Source organism: Histoplasma capsulatum, assembly GCF_000150115.1.
Source record: "Histoplasma capsulatum G186AR genomic scaffold supercont2.4, whole genome shotgun sequence".
NCBI classification, from domain to species: domain Eukaryota; kingdom Fungi; phylum Ascomycota; class Eurotiomycetes; order Onygenales; family Ajellomycetaceae; genus Histoplasma; species Histoplasma capsulatum.
The window spans coordinates 1,795,706-1,809,323 of NW_025544804.1; the positions used below are offsets into that span (position 1 = coordinate 1,795,706).

Genomic DNA, 13,618 nt, shown 5'->3' on the forward strand with positions numbered 1-13,618 from the left:
CAAGGCAGCGTACGCAGTCTCGTGAATGCTGAGAACAACAGTGAACAGATATCCGTGAGGCGTTGCAGAAGACGCTGGATGGTTAGGTGTATGAATCATTTCGTTGGTAGGGAAACTATGTATACCTTGTGAGGTATAGAAAACAAGATGATAGTGATAGATTGAGAGAGGCGCATTTTACTCTACCTCGGGTCAGACACTAGATTTGGGTATCAATAGTTTTCTTCTGGGATTTACCATATATCGATATTGTCTGGATTTCATGGGCCTTGCATGATGGATAGAAGTCGCCGGATATCGGAGGTGTTTTGGTTTAAAAGTGAAATAAACGGAGAAGAGTGAAGAAGATTAGTATCCATGTCTCATGAACGCAGCTTAAGCCCTGACATTGCCCTCTATTATTAGCCACTCTGGTGGAAAATTTGTGAACCTGTCAAAAAACTGATGGGATCGTAGTGAGAACTAAAGGTTTGCTAGTATTTTAGCTAACCTTTGCTTGCAACATGGACTCCTTGAAGCCAGAAATACGGCCTTTCATCTTGTCACGAAAGACAGACATCAGAAGGTTGAATAGACCATACTAGTATTCTAGGTACAGCGAACCGACCTTTTACCTCCATCATAAAGTCATCAAGCTGGGTTTTATTCTCCGGCTGGTCTGTGTGTTGTTTCCAGAACGGTGGAACCTGGCGGTGCCAAATAAGTCTGTGGAGTGGCTTCACGCCCTGAGAACCTCAGGATTTAAGTTGCTTGTTAGTAAATGTTGTTGTAGGATATGGAGTGGTGCTTTCACCGCCTTTTTTAAGGCGATGGCACTCCAGCAGCCATTCGTTTTCGAACGGCATGCTTTATGCTCTACGGGTTGCTCAAACTTTTGCAATAAACGCATTGTAATCTGGGGTGCTCTTGACGAGAATGTGTGAGATTGGCAGGCGGAACATGATTTTTTGTTCGATAAAGCTGTATATGATCACAGGAGAGAATCGAAAATAGTAAATTCCAGCTTGGATTCCGCAGTCGAAGTCGTCGGTGGCTGGATCGAATTGATGTTGATTGACTTTTTCGTGTGTTGGCACCCCGAGGCTGGGTGGCTGAGCTTTCCGGGATTTGTGCTTGTTTTTAAAGAACCAAGATTACTATGACATCTGTACCACAGATATTCCCGGTTCGCCAGGCTTGCACACATCTGGGGAAGCAGCTCCTAGAGTGCCACATAACTGGAAAATATATAAATTTCAAATTGTCTGGGTGGGAGCACAGACGAGAAATTTTGTGTCGCGGGAACTTCACCATGATTGCTTCATCTGTCGTTCCTTGCACGTGCCACGCTGGCAGTGAGCACGACAGGGGAATTGTCGCTCTCGAGCCGCTGTTGAGCTTTGGGGTAGTCGTCGATTAGTTTAGCTGCCCGATACTGGGGAGAAGTGTTCGAATTGTCATGGCACCGAAAAGAGCTAGCAGGCGCCTGACACCCGAACTAACACCCTTGCACTTCAAAGTTTGGCAGGTTTCTACTATTCTAGTTCGTTCCTTTTCTTGTTTGCCTCGTACGGGGTCAATTTCCATTATTCGAGAAGAATAATGACGCTTTGATGAGCCTCACATCGGTTGGCGATTTCTCCCAGTTCTCGATTAGCGCTGGACCTGGTTAGGGCAAAGGCTTACATAGCCAAAGCCAGCCAGGGTTAAGAGGGTCCTGGATTAAAATGAAGAGCTCTGGCATTGACACGTAACTTGCGACGGCTCTAGTTCGCTTTGGCGTGCATGCCACCTGCACCAGCTCAACAGTCGTGCCAGAGTTGTAGCCAGGCCTTTTCTCGGGTGAGACGAGGCTGGATCGCAGTTGCATAACTACCACTGCTGTCGCTGCCCCTGCCGTTATTCTCAGGGAGCCCTGCACTCAGGAGGGTATGATAACGATAAAAAGTCGACGGCCAAATCTCCACACTGAATCGTTAATTTTTGACAGGGATGGCTGGATGGAGCCGTGAGAACTGAGGGGAATGCAAAGATAGCGACCAAAAAGCCAGACACGAATAATTAACTGCCCTCCAGACCTGCAACAGAGGTGTCCAGTCCGTTGGGAGGTGCCCGTTAAGCGATCAAAAATTCTCGTGCTGCTTGCCGCCACATCGGGGCTAGTGCCGTCGTCTTGCCCTTCTTAGACCTCAATTTGCTTCTCATGCGAACATCTGCGCGAGAGAAACACTTACACATTGACAGGTCGACAGACTCTTGCCCAGTGGCCATTGGGGGCTCTGTCTCTGCCCAGATTCCCTTCCTGTTTCCTCCTTCAATCGCCATGGTCTCTTCCTGTATTTATTTTGCCTCGTTCTGATGCAACTAGTTTTGTAAGTCATCTCAACCCTTGTACTCTCATTCAGTGCCCTGTTGGTCTGTGTTCGCTCTCCTTTGCGCCCAATTGCAAAACAATGAATCGAATTCCTTCTGCAGTACAGCCACAAACTCTTGTTCTTCTTTCTTGCTCCCTCCGGGCATCATTGGATTGCAATCTTACCATTGGTTGAGCTTTTAATTCTTCTGACGAATCGGCGGTTTGTAGCCAGTGTACAGAACAGTCCACGTTGGAGAGGTATGTCATTGGGCTGTCATTCCTAAAGACGTTGACAGTCACTGGCCTATATAGTTATGGTGATGGAGCCTGGAAGCTGACAGATGGCTCAGAGCTTCCAGCCATCTCTCTCTTTGTTCCGGCATCTGTATATTATTCCCTCTCTTCGGCTTTCTCCTCTGCCTTGTACTGTTAATCCAACCCACCTCACACGATCTTTTGGTACCTCACGGCCGACACACCTATTGCAACACGTTTCGATATCATCTGTAACGATAAATACAAGTCTTCTTAAGAAGAACGCGTTCCTTACGATTCTACTCACGAGTCCTGCCGGCGGTTTTAAAGCCAACGAAGTCCACGTTTCTTAGGACCAACTTTTACGACATTCAATTCTTCTGTCGATACGTCCAGATTACGCACTTTGACGAGGGATATTCCAGCAATTAACTTGTTTCTGCGAGTCGACTAAAAAGGGGAATTATTATTAGCCCAGACCATCCCTCAGATTGGTTGTTTGATGATTATAACAGGGTCGAATCCTAAGCGCTCTTCTTTTACCGTTCCCCTGCACACTATCAAGGATTCCAGGCGGCAAACATCCGGAACCAACAAAACAATATTTTGGATTATCGAGACTGAACTTAAGCGCTGGAGTTGGATCAATACCTGTTGCCAGGTAAGCGCGCCCGTTTTATCTTGCGCATGTCATATCAAACATCTCCCCCCTTGCCGCCGAGCTATTTTAAGCCAAGGACTCCAAACTCTTTATTCTACCATGGTGATCTATTATATTCTATGTTTGGGATTTGAGATGTTCGGTTGTACTATTTAATACTCCTATTTTTCGCTTCATTTGACCTTTGCTTCAATTCTCAATTCTTAATATTTTATTTCAATATCGTTTTTTTTTTTTTTTTTTTTTTTTTTTTTTGCTGTTACACGTCGTCCGCAAAATGAATCAAGGAACCAGGGATTATATCCCCATTGAAAACGGTTTTCATTCACTTCAAGATTGCGAAATAGCAAAAGTACTGATTACCATATCATGCCAGTGGGATCACCCAGACAGTACTCTCCCCTTCGCTGTTTGGATGGCCTCCTCTGAAGTTGACCAAAAATTTTTGGGCTTCTTCGCCGCTAGCACTGCTCGTGAAAATGCCTACCTCTCTGGAATGCTATATAAGCTCCTTGGCCTTTCGGTGATTCTTTCCAAAAAGCTCATCCGCGCTCGCAAGCTCCGCCGTCTTGACCCCACGAGAGAAACCAAATCGCTGCAACTCTACCACCACATATTATGGCTCTCCCGCGAAGGATTAGTGATCACAGAGCAATATGTTCTTCCCATGGTCGAGGCATATGTCGAGCTCAAAGTGCTAGCCCACAAACTTAGAGCTTCTTTTTACCACATTTTCGTCCTTTTCCATAATCAGCCAAGCATCCATCAGTCAGGCATTCGAAGTCTTCCCCACTCAGGCTCTCAACTACATCTCCCAAACGTGCCCTCTGGTGTGGAGAATGGTAATGGAGTTGGAAAAGGCTCCCCAAACGCAAATCGGGATTCCATCACTGCTTCCCCACCGCCCATGATACCTGAGGGAGGTCCCGTTGGCGGCACACACCTGTATCCACCGGGTCTACCAGCCGTTAGACCTACAAAAATTGCAGCTTCCTTCATCCTCCCAACTTTAGATTATACGCCGATAGCCTCGTCTTGTTTCAATGACGTAGCACAACTTGCAGACAGCCTCCTCCCAGGTTCCCACCCAGTTAGGCTTTCAGTTAAACTTGAATATGCGGCATATTTATTCGACTGCCTTCATGACTCTGACGGATGTAGACGCCTGGCCAAACAAGCCATTGCGGATGTCTACAATGCGCAGGAAGGCATGGACGACGAGAGTTTTGAAGACGCTGCGGAGTTAGTAGGCATCTTAGGCAAAATGGTCAAACGAGGAGGCAAAACTAGTAGTGCCGGAGGAAGTAGCACACCGGGCGGCGGAAGTACCCCAGGTACTCAGCAAGACGGCAGTGGGACTGCTCGACAACGCCACCACAACCAACAACAAAATCAACCGCGGACTCCGACTACACGAGGAACTCCTACTAAGGTCCTTACTTTGACAGCACATTCTCCCGCAGTACCCCCTCCCACCATGACGAATCCGATCTAACGGCCTATGTTCAAATATTCTACTGGTCTAATCATTGTATTGCTGAGTTTTATAACGCCATAGTCTTAATTCACCTTAGACACATTTTGGAACTAGCTACCCTGGCACCAACACCATACATATAATACTGTACATACATTCACCTACTCGCTTGGCATACACAAAATTGTTTCCATCCCCCAGCGAAAATATTTGTTGTTTTGGTTTCAGGAGCCGTCATCCGATATCATCCTAAAAGATCATTCTCTTCTTTTCACTTTTTTCCACGAGGAATACTCCCCGCAGGAGCCATTTTTCACAACAGAGCATTTATTGGTAATGTGTCGGCGTTATTCTCCAAGTTGCATTTGGATTCCTACCTGGAAAAGCCGGCATGCAATCCGGCGATAATACCCTTGGAAACAGCTGCAACAGTTTTCACCAGGATGTGTGGCCTTTTTTATTTATTTATTTATTTAATTTCTTTTCCTTTCATTATTGTATACCCTAGAATAGTTTTTCGACAATCATACATATATTATTTGCAAAAGTGTCTCGATATTCCCCATTTGGCCTTTTGATCAGTTATCTAATTTCATGCATTATTTTCCTTAATTATCTAAGATCTCTCGGACAGATAACTATAGCTTTCAATTGACGAGAATAGCGATTCTGCTTCCAAGGAAAAAGAAACTAAAATAAATGAAGGTTCTGATTACTTTAGAAGTTGTTTGCGAGCAACTGTTGCTTTGTAAGTTCGCCAACCCTTCTGAGCAACCAACTGGATGACATCAAATTTACGCCGATCTCAGGATCGAATATTGGCTTCAATATAGCCATGCAGGAATGACGTTACATTTGTTCTAACACTGCCGTAGACGTAGTACAAAACAGGTGTGAGAATGGAGAAGAACTAATTGCATATGAAAAGAACTGGAGGCAGAAGTCACCTTGAATTGCTGAGAAAATGAAGGTGTTTGTCTTCTGAAGGGAATAAGCATGGGATGAAGGTGAGATTTATGGGGAGGGGTCGCGGACTGCTAAGCAGCTGGGGTGTTTTGATATTTGACAGGATTTGGCTTAATTTATCTGTGAGATATATGCATACGGTGAGGGATACACTTTGAACAAAAAGTCGGCCCAGCTCTTGAACCACACTCAACTTCAATCACCCCATCTAAAACACACCCACATCACACTCTTCCACATTGATTTTCAGTTGAATTATATTAATATTGAATTATATTAATATGCGCAATGGTGTGCTGTGGGTGGAATGTTGAGACCCACGCTGAAGTTTTTCCGGCCGAGATTTAAAAATCAAAGTGTATGCCCGATATGTATGATGCTAGAGGCATTTCTGCTGGCTTTATTCAGGGTCACACTTTCTCTACTGCTCATCCCTCCTGCTGTTCGTCCAATTCGACGGTCAACGGATCCGCCCCCAGTTCCGCAAAGCAATGAAAGTGTTGCTGTTGGTCAGGGGTATTTTTCTCCCAGTGTAGCATGAGTTTTCATCCGCCAATATTTACGAAATACTATGTCACCGGGCGTGAGCTTTAGTCGAAGCTCAAGCAAGCAATGAGGTCCTTGAAAACACCTAAGCAGGTACGCATATTGGACCTCAAAGTATCCGGTAATCGTTTCGTTCAGCTGCCCATCCACGTAGTGCTCAGAGAGAATACCAGAGAGAATACCGATTACTGCTGCATAGAGTTTTAATGTCTATAGCTCCTGTTTACCTTCCACCGGTTTGAGTTTAGGTCCAGATGCCAGAATGTTGTGGGCATAATGGTCGTGCTGTAGACTGATTCGCCAGAATCTTTACGCGAGAACGATAACCTGGCTAGCCTCCCGTGCTTTCTTCAGTCGTGTGTCTATAGAAGAATCGAATGTGTGCCTGAGGGAGCTCCGGAAACTCATGTGAAGCTAGGCTGCTCGTCTGCAACTGCCACGAAATAATCGCAGGAAACAGTGGGTAGTGTCGCGCAACTACTAGCTCTCCAACGAAACATCTCAGACCGGCAGCCTCGAGAATCTCGGCAGAGCGAACAGCAGATGACTTCTCAATGTAACGAAATATTTCCGAGTCGGACATATTACCGATATAACAAATGGATGAGATAGAAGGAAGGGACCGATTACACTACAGACACGGAAGAAGTTTCGCAAAGGAAAGAATGATGTCAGTGGCATAAAGTGTAATTGCATTAGCATGCTTGGCGGCGGTGGCATCTAAGTACGCTAGTCCGCAGAAGGAAGTCTAAGGGATGAAGACACACTCAACTTTACCTCATTTTTCCATATTTATTTGCAAATTTGAGAATTAGTTAGCATATGAGATGCTATATATATATATATATATATATATCATAAAATGTATATTATTGTAATATTATTTTATAGAAAATATCCACTGATAGGACGACTGACCTTTGGCCCCCAAGCCGGTTTTAATTTAGTAACTAAAGGTTACGTAGTAGGTTCAGCTCCAAAATGAGCAGGGATAATAAGACAACATAAAGCAACGGAAGAGACTAAGAAAGCTCCAAGAAAGTCAACGAGGGATCGCAGGTACGGAGCAGTGGAGATAGTTAGCTTTTCGAGGAGGTGTTTCTTTACCTGTTGAATCACAGGAGAGATATTCTGTATGAAAAACCGGGTTCGGTTGCTCTCACCAACCCAGCAGGCTCTGTGATGATGGCCTGCTCGCTGACACAAGGCTGAACATCCAAGAGAGCTGGGTTCATGCCTGGTGTCCTCCACTTGGTTAAGCTAGCTGAACGTTTCGCTGGGTTCTCTGCTCCCTGATTGGGAGTGAAGCCGCCACTCCAGTTTCGTGCTGGTGAAGTAAAGAATAAAAATCTGGGTATCATGGAATCTTTTTTAAAGTTGTTGGCGAAAGAGGGGTATCTAAGAGAAGGATACAAGAAAAATGCTGATGATTGATGAGGGTAATATGGGGTTGCTGGGATGTTATATACTTCCCATGTGGCCATTGCATAGAATCCATCCGTTGTTGACAAAAAGGCTACGAATTAAAGTCCGGGAGAAAGGCCGTAACTACGCGGTGAAGTTACTGCGAGCTGAACTCAATATATCGTGTGGATGGTCGACATCCCGCTGTGCTATCTCTCCTACAGCTCTTCCATTGATGGATGTGGATGAGTTGAAAGACCTCTATCTGCTCTTTTTATTATCACGAAACCATTATCAGTCATCCTTGTCTAAGTCACATTCTTTCCTCCATAGGAGAATGGCGTTGAGGTAGCTTCAAATATGCAACAGAAGTTTGTTGGAGCAAGCGTCTCTGTGTTGATTGTTTCGTTTCTTTGGTACCATTTTCATCTCCTCCCGCCCTTGTCTAGCAACTATAGGAGAGATACGTTCTACATGGAGGATGCCGCCGCCCTCAACTTCCTTGTAAATGATATTGACGGTATGTCGTTTATGTTAGTTTCTGTCTTAGTTCTGTTGCTCACATGTGATTCGATATCTTTAGAAATCTGCCTCGTCTGGTCAGCGTTATGTCAACACCACACCTTTGGTGATGAGCCGTGGGAAGAAACACTGTCGACACCTCAAGGGCTATGGAAACTTGATCCATTCAACATAGATGTCTTCCGTTCAATCTCCTTTTCTAGAGTGCGGGGAGTACCGGGAGTATATCCTAATGTCCATCAGCAAAGCCAGCAAATCCAGCACAAAGAACAAAAGCGAAAACAACATCCTCTCGAAGACGGCCTTACAAGCCTACCACGATACCCCCATAACGCCAACGACAATGATAATGAGAAACTAAATAAAGATTTACCTGAATCGCATGGAGTGACCACCCTTCACTTTCCACCAGAAATCGGACATATCCATCATCCTATTTATGCATCATACTGGCAACAGCAACGAGAGCAACCGTCCCTTAACAAATCGAATGACGGCATTTCCTCATCAATTTATCCGACGAGTCCCAATGCCATACCTTCCCGCCTTCTGATACAGAAAGATATCACTCGACTTAACCTTCTCACATTTCTTGTTAGAGGGGCAGAACGACAAACACCTCACCTCAAACATACTTACCACCTGAGTTCAACTGTGGATAATTCCTCGGGCTCCCAAATCTCGTCTTCCCTCCCCTCGTCATCATCATCATCATCATCGTCATCTGCAACTTCTTCTCCATCCTCTTCGTACCCCATCTGTGCGACGCGGAGTAGAATCTCGTCGTGTGAAAAGGAGATACGGGGTAGTTTACTGGGGATAGTTGTTTGTATAGTGGTGAGTGTGTTGTGGATTTAACCTTGAGAGGAAGGAGTAAGAGTGAAAACGTGTGTCTGGTCTGCACCAGTGGCGTAGATGGTGTTCTATAAGTTACGATTTATCCACACACTATTGTGATGATGAATGTCTGCGATTTTTACCTTCAGTGTTTGTAATTTCTTTCCCCCATTTTTGGTATTGTTTTTACCAGCAGCGACATTTTTGTATATTTAGGATGATACGCCGGCATCGCTATTCTCGCGCATAAGACTCGTACGTTAGTATTTAACCTTTCTTCCTTTGTTTTCTTTCTTCTTAAGTCATTCTAATTGTATTTGTTACGCTGAATTATACTCTTATATCTTCATTCAACTTGGAAATCTTCAGGATGTGGCGGATCATTGGAAATTGCCCATCGTGCAATGGGGATTATTGAATGGGAATATCAGGATCTCCGAAAGGCTCTGAAGCCCGAATATCACTTCTGTCGAATCGGTTTTCTTGTTTTTTCTCCACCTTGATATTTAAACCTCTACTTCTCTCCTTCTAAGGAAAGAACAATCCTCACTTGCACCCGCGCCGTTATCTTTCACTGATATAACTAAACGATTCTGTTGTATGAATCTGTATACCTAGGTACAAATTTACGGCGGATGAATGAGAAAAGTCATGTGCTTTCGATTGTTTCCAGATAAATTTCTTTCTTAATTGAAAGATGCTCCTGTTGATCGCATGAGAAATGATGTCAATATCTGCTTTTGAAAAAGGGAAATTTGCCGAAAGGGCTTTTAGGGCACAAAATAGACCATAATGAGGATCGAAGTTAAAAAAGCGTTACTAAAAGCAGACCCTGGGATGGCAGAAAGAGGGTGCGAGAAAAAAAAATAAAAAGGGCCGGCAAAATTTGAAGACAATAAAGAGCAGTAGGATGAGGGATTCATCGACGGAGAGGTTGAAATTACATTACTGAAAACATACACTGACTCTTAACATCTTGAAGACTACATAAACTAAATCAAAAATCGGCCAACAAGTGTCCAAGCCTCAAAAGGGAGAACACGAGACAAATGTGCGTGCCGTGTTCGCAAAATCAAAGCACAAACTTTTGCAAAACCTACACCATCACAGGGGCTTCAATCTTTGTCAGTCAGGCCACAAATATCTAGTCAATTGACTCGGCTGCTGGCGAGGAGCTCTTCGGTCTACACCAGCCAGCCAACGATCCAATTACCAAACCACCATCTCTATCCAACCTTGTGTTAGTCGTTAACCTTGCAGATCAATCGGCAGGCATTCCAACCACGACAAATCATTCATCGCATTATCGCGTGGTCCATCAGTATATTCATCCCTCCCAGGGGGAAACAGGGAATCCAACTTCTCCAACGTCATCAAACAAACTTTCGCGCGAGGCCAAATAATGGTATATTTCCTCATCAACTCAATACTCCTCCATGCTCCTTCGCTAATAACTTGCATCCCTCCAAGGTCGTCAATTACGCCCTTAGGGCACCTGCGAGCAGCAATGAAAACCTGCGCACATGCAAACACATATCCTGTAGTCTCCCAAACCGCTGGTATGGAGAGGGTGTCATACCCATTTATGACATCTGTACCACGACTCTCGACTTCGTCGATAATATTGATTATCTCCGCTGCGGCGAGAATGCATTTTACCGCGCTTTCATGAGCGATTATGTGAGTCAGCGGTATCTCTATTTTATCTATAGCTAACCCTCGCCGTGATGGTTGGGAGGTGGGCTTTTGCATTTGTGAGCGCGCGTCAATGTCCGGTGAAGTGGCCGCAACTATGGCCAATAGCGGGCGCCAGAGGAGGAGACGCATGTGTAGATAGCGGATACGGAGGATGTTGTGTTGTCGCTTCGCTAGGAGGTAGTTCAATGAGTTGACGTTGGTGTCTGGGTGTAGAAAAGGCGGCAATCCAGCTTGCCAGTTGGCGAGGGATTGATCGACAGTTATGAGTAGTTGGGGATCGAAGGCATCAATCTTCTTGCGTGCGCCGGAGTTACTAGTTGATCGGAGTTCTTCTTGGATCAGAATGATGTCATTGTATCGATTGTAGAGGCGCGTCGAGTTGTTAAAGAATTCTATGATTGAGGGACGATCAACTGTCGCGTTTCGGTCCGCTGAGTCATTGAACGAGAGGCGGTCGATGTAGTCCCGATCACCGGGAATAGGAAGAGGGGTTTCAAAAGAATGTTTTGTTAAGGTTGTAATGCCCATTTTCATGGCAATAATCCTGTGTGAAAAAGCTTTAGCAAAATTAAGTTCAGGGAAGGTGTGAAGCACGAGCTAGAGTCATGTGTGCCATACCGTTCTAGCATCAATGAACAATGCCAAACTCGTCTAGCTAGCTCCTGGTTGTCCCTCAAAGTCAAATGGTGGCTTCCAGATACAAGATGCAAATGCAGAGACTGGCCAGCACGTATAGCGAGTCCGACAAACCTCCATGCAACAGGTAGATTATTATCCGCAACCAGATATTGGGCTAGGACAAGATAGACCTGAATATGTAAAATTCCTCCTTTTTCAATTCCATTCAGAAATACAAGATTTTGTGCACGTGCGAAGTACTGTTCAGCATCTTTAAGGTCACCTGGGTTGAGTAGCAGGGTAGCTAGGGCAAACACTCCGAAGAGAAAACCAATAAATAAACAATCTTCATCCAAAACTTCTGTTCCTGAGTCCCACAGTTTCACATTTCCCCACAGTTTCTCATAACGGTTAGTGAACGTGTCCCGCTGGAATAACGGTAGATTGACAAACTCCCGCATAAGATAAGTAGAGACCAACTTGTTGGAAACAGTGCGGTGGGGAAGGCGAAGGTCCCTTGAATCAGCAGATAATATTGATGATTTTCCCTTCCGATTTGCCATTTTATCTAATCGCTTTAGCTCTCGATCAGATTGAACTGTGCTTCCGGGTTTTGAGACACCCGTTCTCTGGAACACAGCTTGTCGGACCCGTGAAAGAAAGAAGTTGGCGTCATTCGTTTCATTATCGCCTTCAGAGGGTTCTGGTGACTCTTCTTTGTCATTAACTTCTTCTTCAGATACATCCGAGTCACTAGATTGTTGAGCTTCTAGGGCAATATCCGGATCTTCCGGAGTATGTGGTCGAATATGGTGAGATTGTCGCCTTCTTTCGTAATTACTAAGTGTGCGGATTCTGAAAGGAAAATTTTGATCGCGATGAGCAGACAGCTGGACATCGCTAGGACTGTCCAGCTTTTCATCATCTTGGATGACCGATCCCTCATCATCGCCTTCATGAGACTTGTCCGATTCGGGTGGAGTCTCAGAGATTGCTCCAACGAGCTGGAAGCTAGGGCTGGCACGACGTCGGTGCGCTTGTGAATTTTGCGAGCTGGGGACAGAAATGTCTAGGTTTCCATTAGTGTCTTTGAGAACTCTTGGGAGAGATGTTCGGGGCTGTTTGGATGGGCGTTCATCTGAGGGGGATTCCGGCAGAGACGAACGATGCGGCTCCAGACGTTTCCTATTTCATCTCTCTTAGTTCTCAACATTCGATGAGTTTACAAAATGAATCTTACCGTTGCAAGGGCGGAGCAGAATCATATTCGCATTTCGCTTCTAGACCTCTCTTTTGGCAAGGCCCACATACTAATTGAATTAGTTCTCGTACCGAGTACGTTTTTCAATGATAGAAGACATATTGGAGAAGTACATAACAATTTGGAACCGGAAAAAGGTAAGTATGGCCTGCAATTAACGGGATATAGAGGATAAAAAGTATAATTACCTGGTACTTCCCCAGAGCATCTTCTTTTCGCAGCTCTACACACAAGACAAGCGCTGAAGGCTCGTTTTTTAGTGGCAAGCTGATGAACATTGGGTTTTGCAGCCGCTGGAGACGACTGTGGATATTGACATATGCGATCCTTCTGCAAACATGTACTACAAACTATATGCCGCCCGTAGAAAAGAAGATAAAACTGCATGTCAGCATTCGACCACAGGGACCTCGACCGCTAGAGAAGTTTTGCTGACCTGGCTGGGCCCCATCACAGCGAATATGTTTTAGTTGGCAATTTGAGCATCTCAAGGCCCGGAGCGGCTTGGCCTGGGAGGAATCGCCCAGGGCTGCACTTTCCATAGTCAAGACGGTTGATTCTTTCTCTCCTTTGGTCATCGACGCGTCGCGTTAAAAAATGGCTATTATCTTCATGCCTTAAACAAAAATCGTGAATTATGCGGTTTAAGCAAATGTACAAAACTTTAAGGCATCAAATCTAGATGACCCAGCAGAGTACTGCTGAAGGATTCAGGCGATGTTGTGGGGTGGAGTTGAAAAGTGCTTTGAAGTGAAGTGTTGTTTGCAGCCAAGGGCACGAGCGCCGGAATCGGGCCGGAATACCGGGTTCCGCGTTGCCATACCCAACTAACAGCGCTCTGATGTCCTTATTATTTAGGTCATGCTGAATATTATTGGAATTTTACAGTACGCGCCATACGTCGTTAGGATTAACCTTTGTTCCACTATCATATCTGGATTTTTAAACGTATATTTACTCATTTAATGTTGTAATTGACTATGGGTGTACCATACCGGTATTCTAACTGGTTGGACGGGAGCTGTGTGGTCAATTTAA

The 13,618-nt window shown here is 44.9% G+C and overlaps 6 protein-coding genes across 6 annotated transcripts; 2 read left to right on the plus strand and 4 right to left on the minus strand.

Annotated features, from left to right (window-relative positions):
• Positions 1-433: 433 nt before the first annotated feature.
• Positions 434-941, minus strand: HCBG_03636 (uncharacterized protein; the record flags this gene model as incomplete). Its single annotated transcript, XM_045430685.1, has 3 exons — positions 434-462; positions 608-725; positions 873-941. 3 exons carry the CDS (start codon positions 939-941, stop codon positions 434-436), a joined length of 216 nt encoding a protein of 71 aa, XP_045288828.1.
• A 345-nt stretch (positions 942-1,286) lies between these two features.
• Positions 1,287-2,304, minus strand: HCBG_03637 (uncharacterized protein; the record flags this gene model as incomplete). The annotated part of the gene is made up of 3 exons (XM_045430686.1): positions 1,287-1,369; positions 1,666-1,872; positions 2,214-2,304. The coding sequence occupies 3 exons, from the start codon at positions 2,302-2,304 to the stop codon at positions 1,287-1,289; spliced, it is 381 nt and encodes a 126-aa protein (XP_045288829.1).
• Positions 2,305-3,528: 1,224 nt separating this feature from the next.
• On the plus strand, positions 3,529-4,746 carry HCBG_03638 (uncharacterized protein; the record flags this gene model as incomplete). The annotated part of the gene is made up of 1 exon (XM_045430687.1): positions 3,529-4,746. One exon carries the CDS (start codon positions 3,529-3,531, stop codon positions 4,744-4,746), a length of 1,218 nt encoding a protein of 405 aa, XP_045288830.1.
• Positions 4,747-6,122: 1,376 nt separating this feature from the next.
• Positions 6,123-6,823, minus strand: HCBG_03639 (uncharacterized protein; the record flags this gene model as incomplete). Its single annotated transcript, XM_045430688.1, has 4 exons — positions 6,123-6,197; positions 6,265-6,396; positions 6,468-6,571; positions 6,748-6,823. The coding sequence occupies 4 exons, from the start codon at positions 6,821-6,823 to the stop codon at positions 6,123-6,125; spliced, it is 387 nt and encodes a 128-aa protein (XP_045288831.1).
• An 845-nt stretch (positions 6,824-7,668) lies between these two features.
• Positions 7,669-9,331, plus strand: HCBG_03640 (uncharacterized protein; the record flags this gene model as incomplete). Its single annotated transcript, XM_045430689.1, has 2 exons — positions 7,669-8,164; positions 8,228-9,331. 2 exons carry the CDS (start codon positions 8,119-8,121, stop codon positions 9,022-9,024), a joined length of 843 nt encoding a protein of 280 aa, XP_045288832.1.
• Positions 9,332-9,648: 317 nt separating this feature from the next.
• HCBG_03641 (uncharacterized protein) lies at positions 9,649-13,031 on the minus strand (the record flags this gene model as incomplete). The annotated part of the gene is made up of 4 exons (XM_045430690.1): positions 9,649-11,245; positions 11,320-12,504; positions 12,812-12,930; positions 13,017-13,031. The coding sequence occupies 4 exons, from the start codon at positions 13,029-13,031 to the stop codon at positions 10,252-10,254; spliced, it is 2,313 nt and encodes a 770-aa protein (XP_045288833.1).
• Positions 13,032-13,618: the final 587 nt, after the last annotated feature.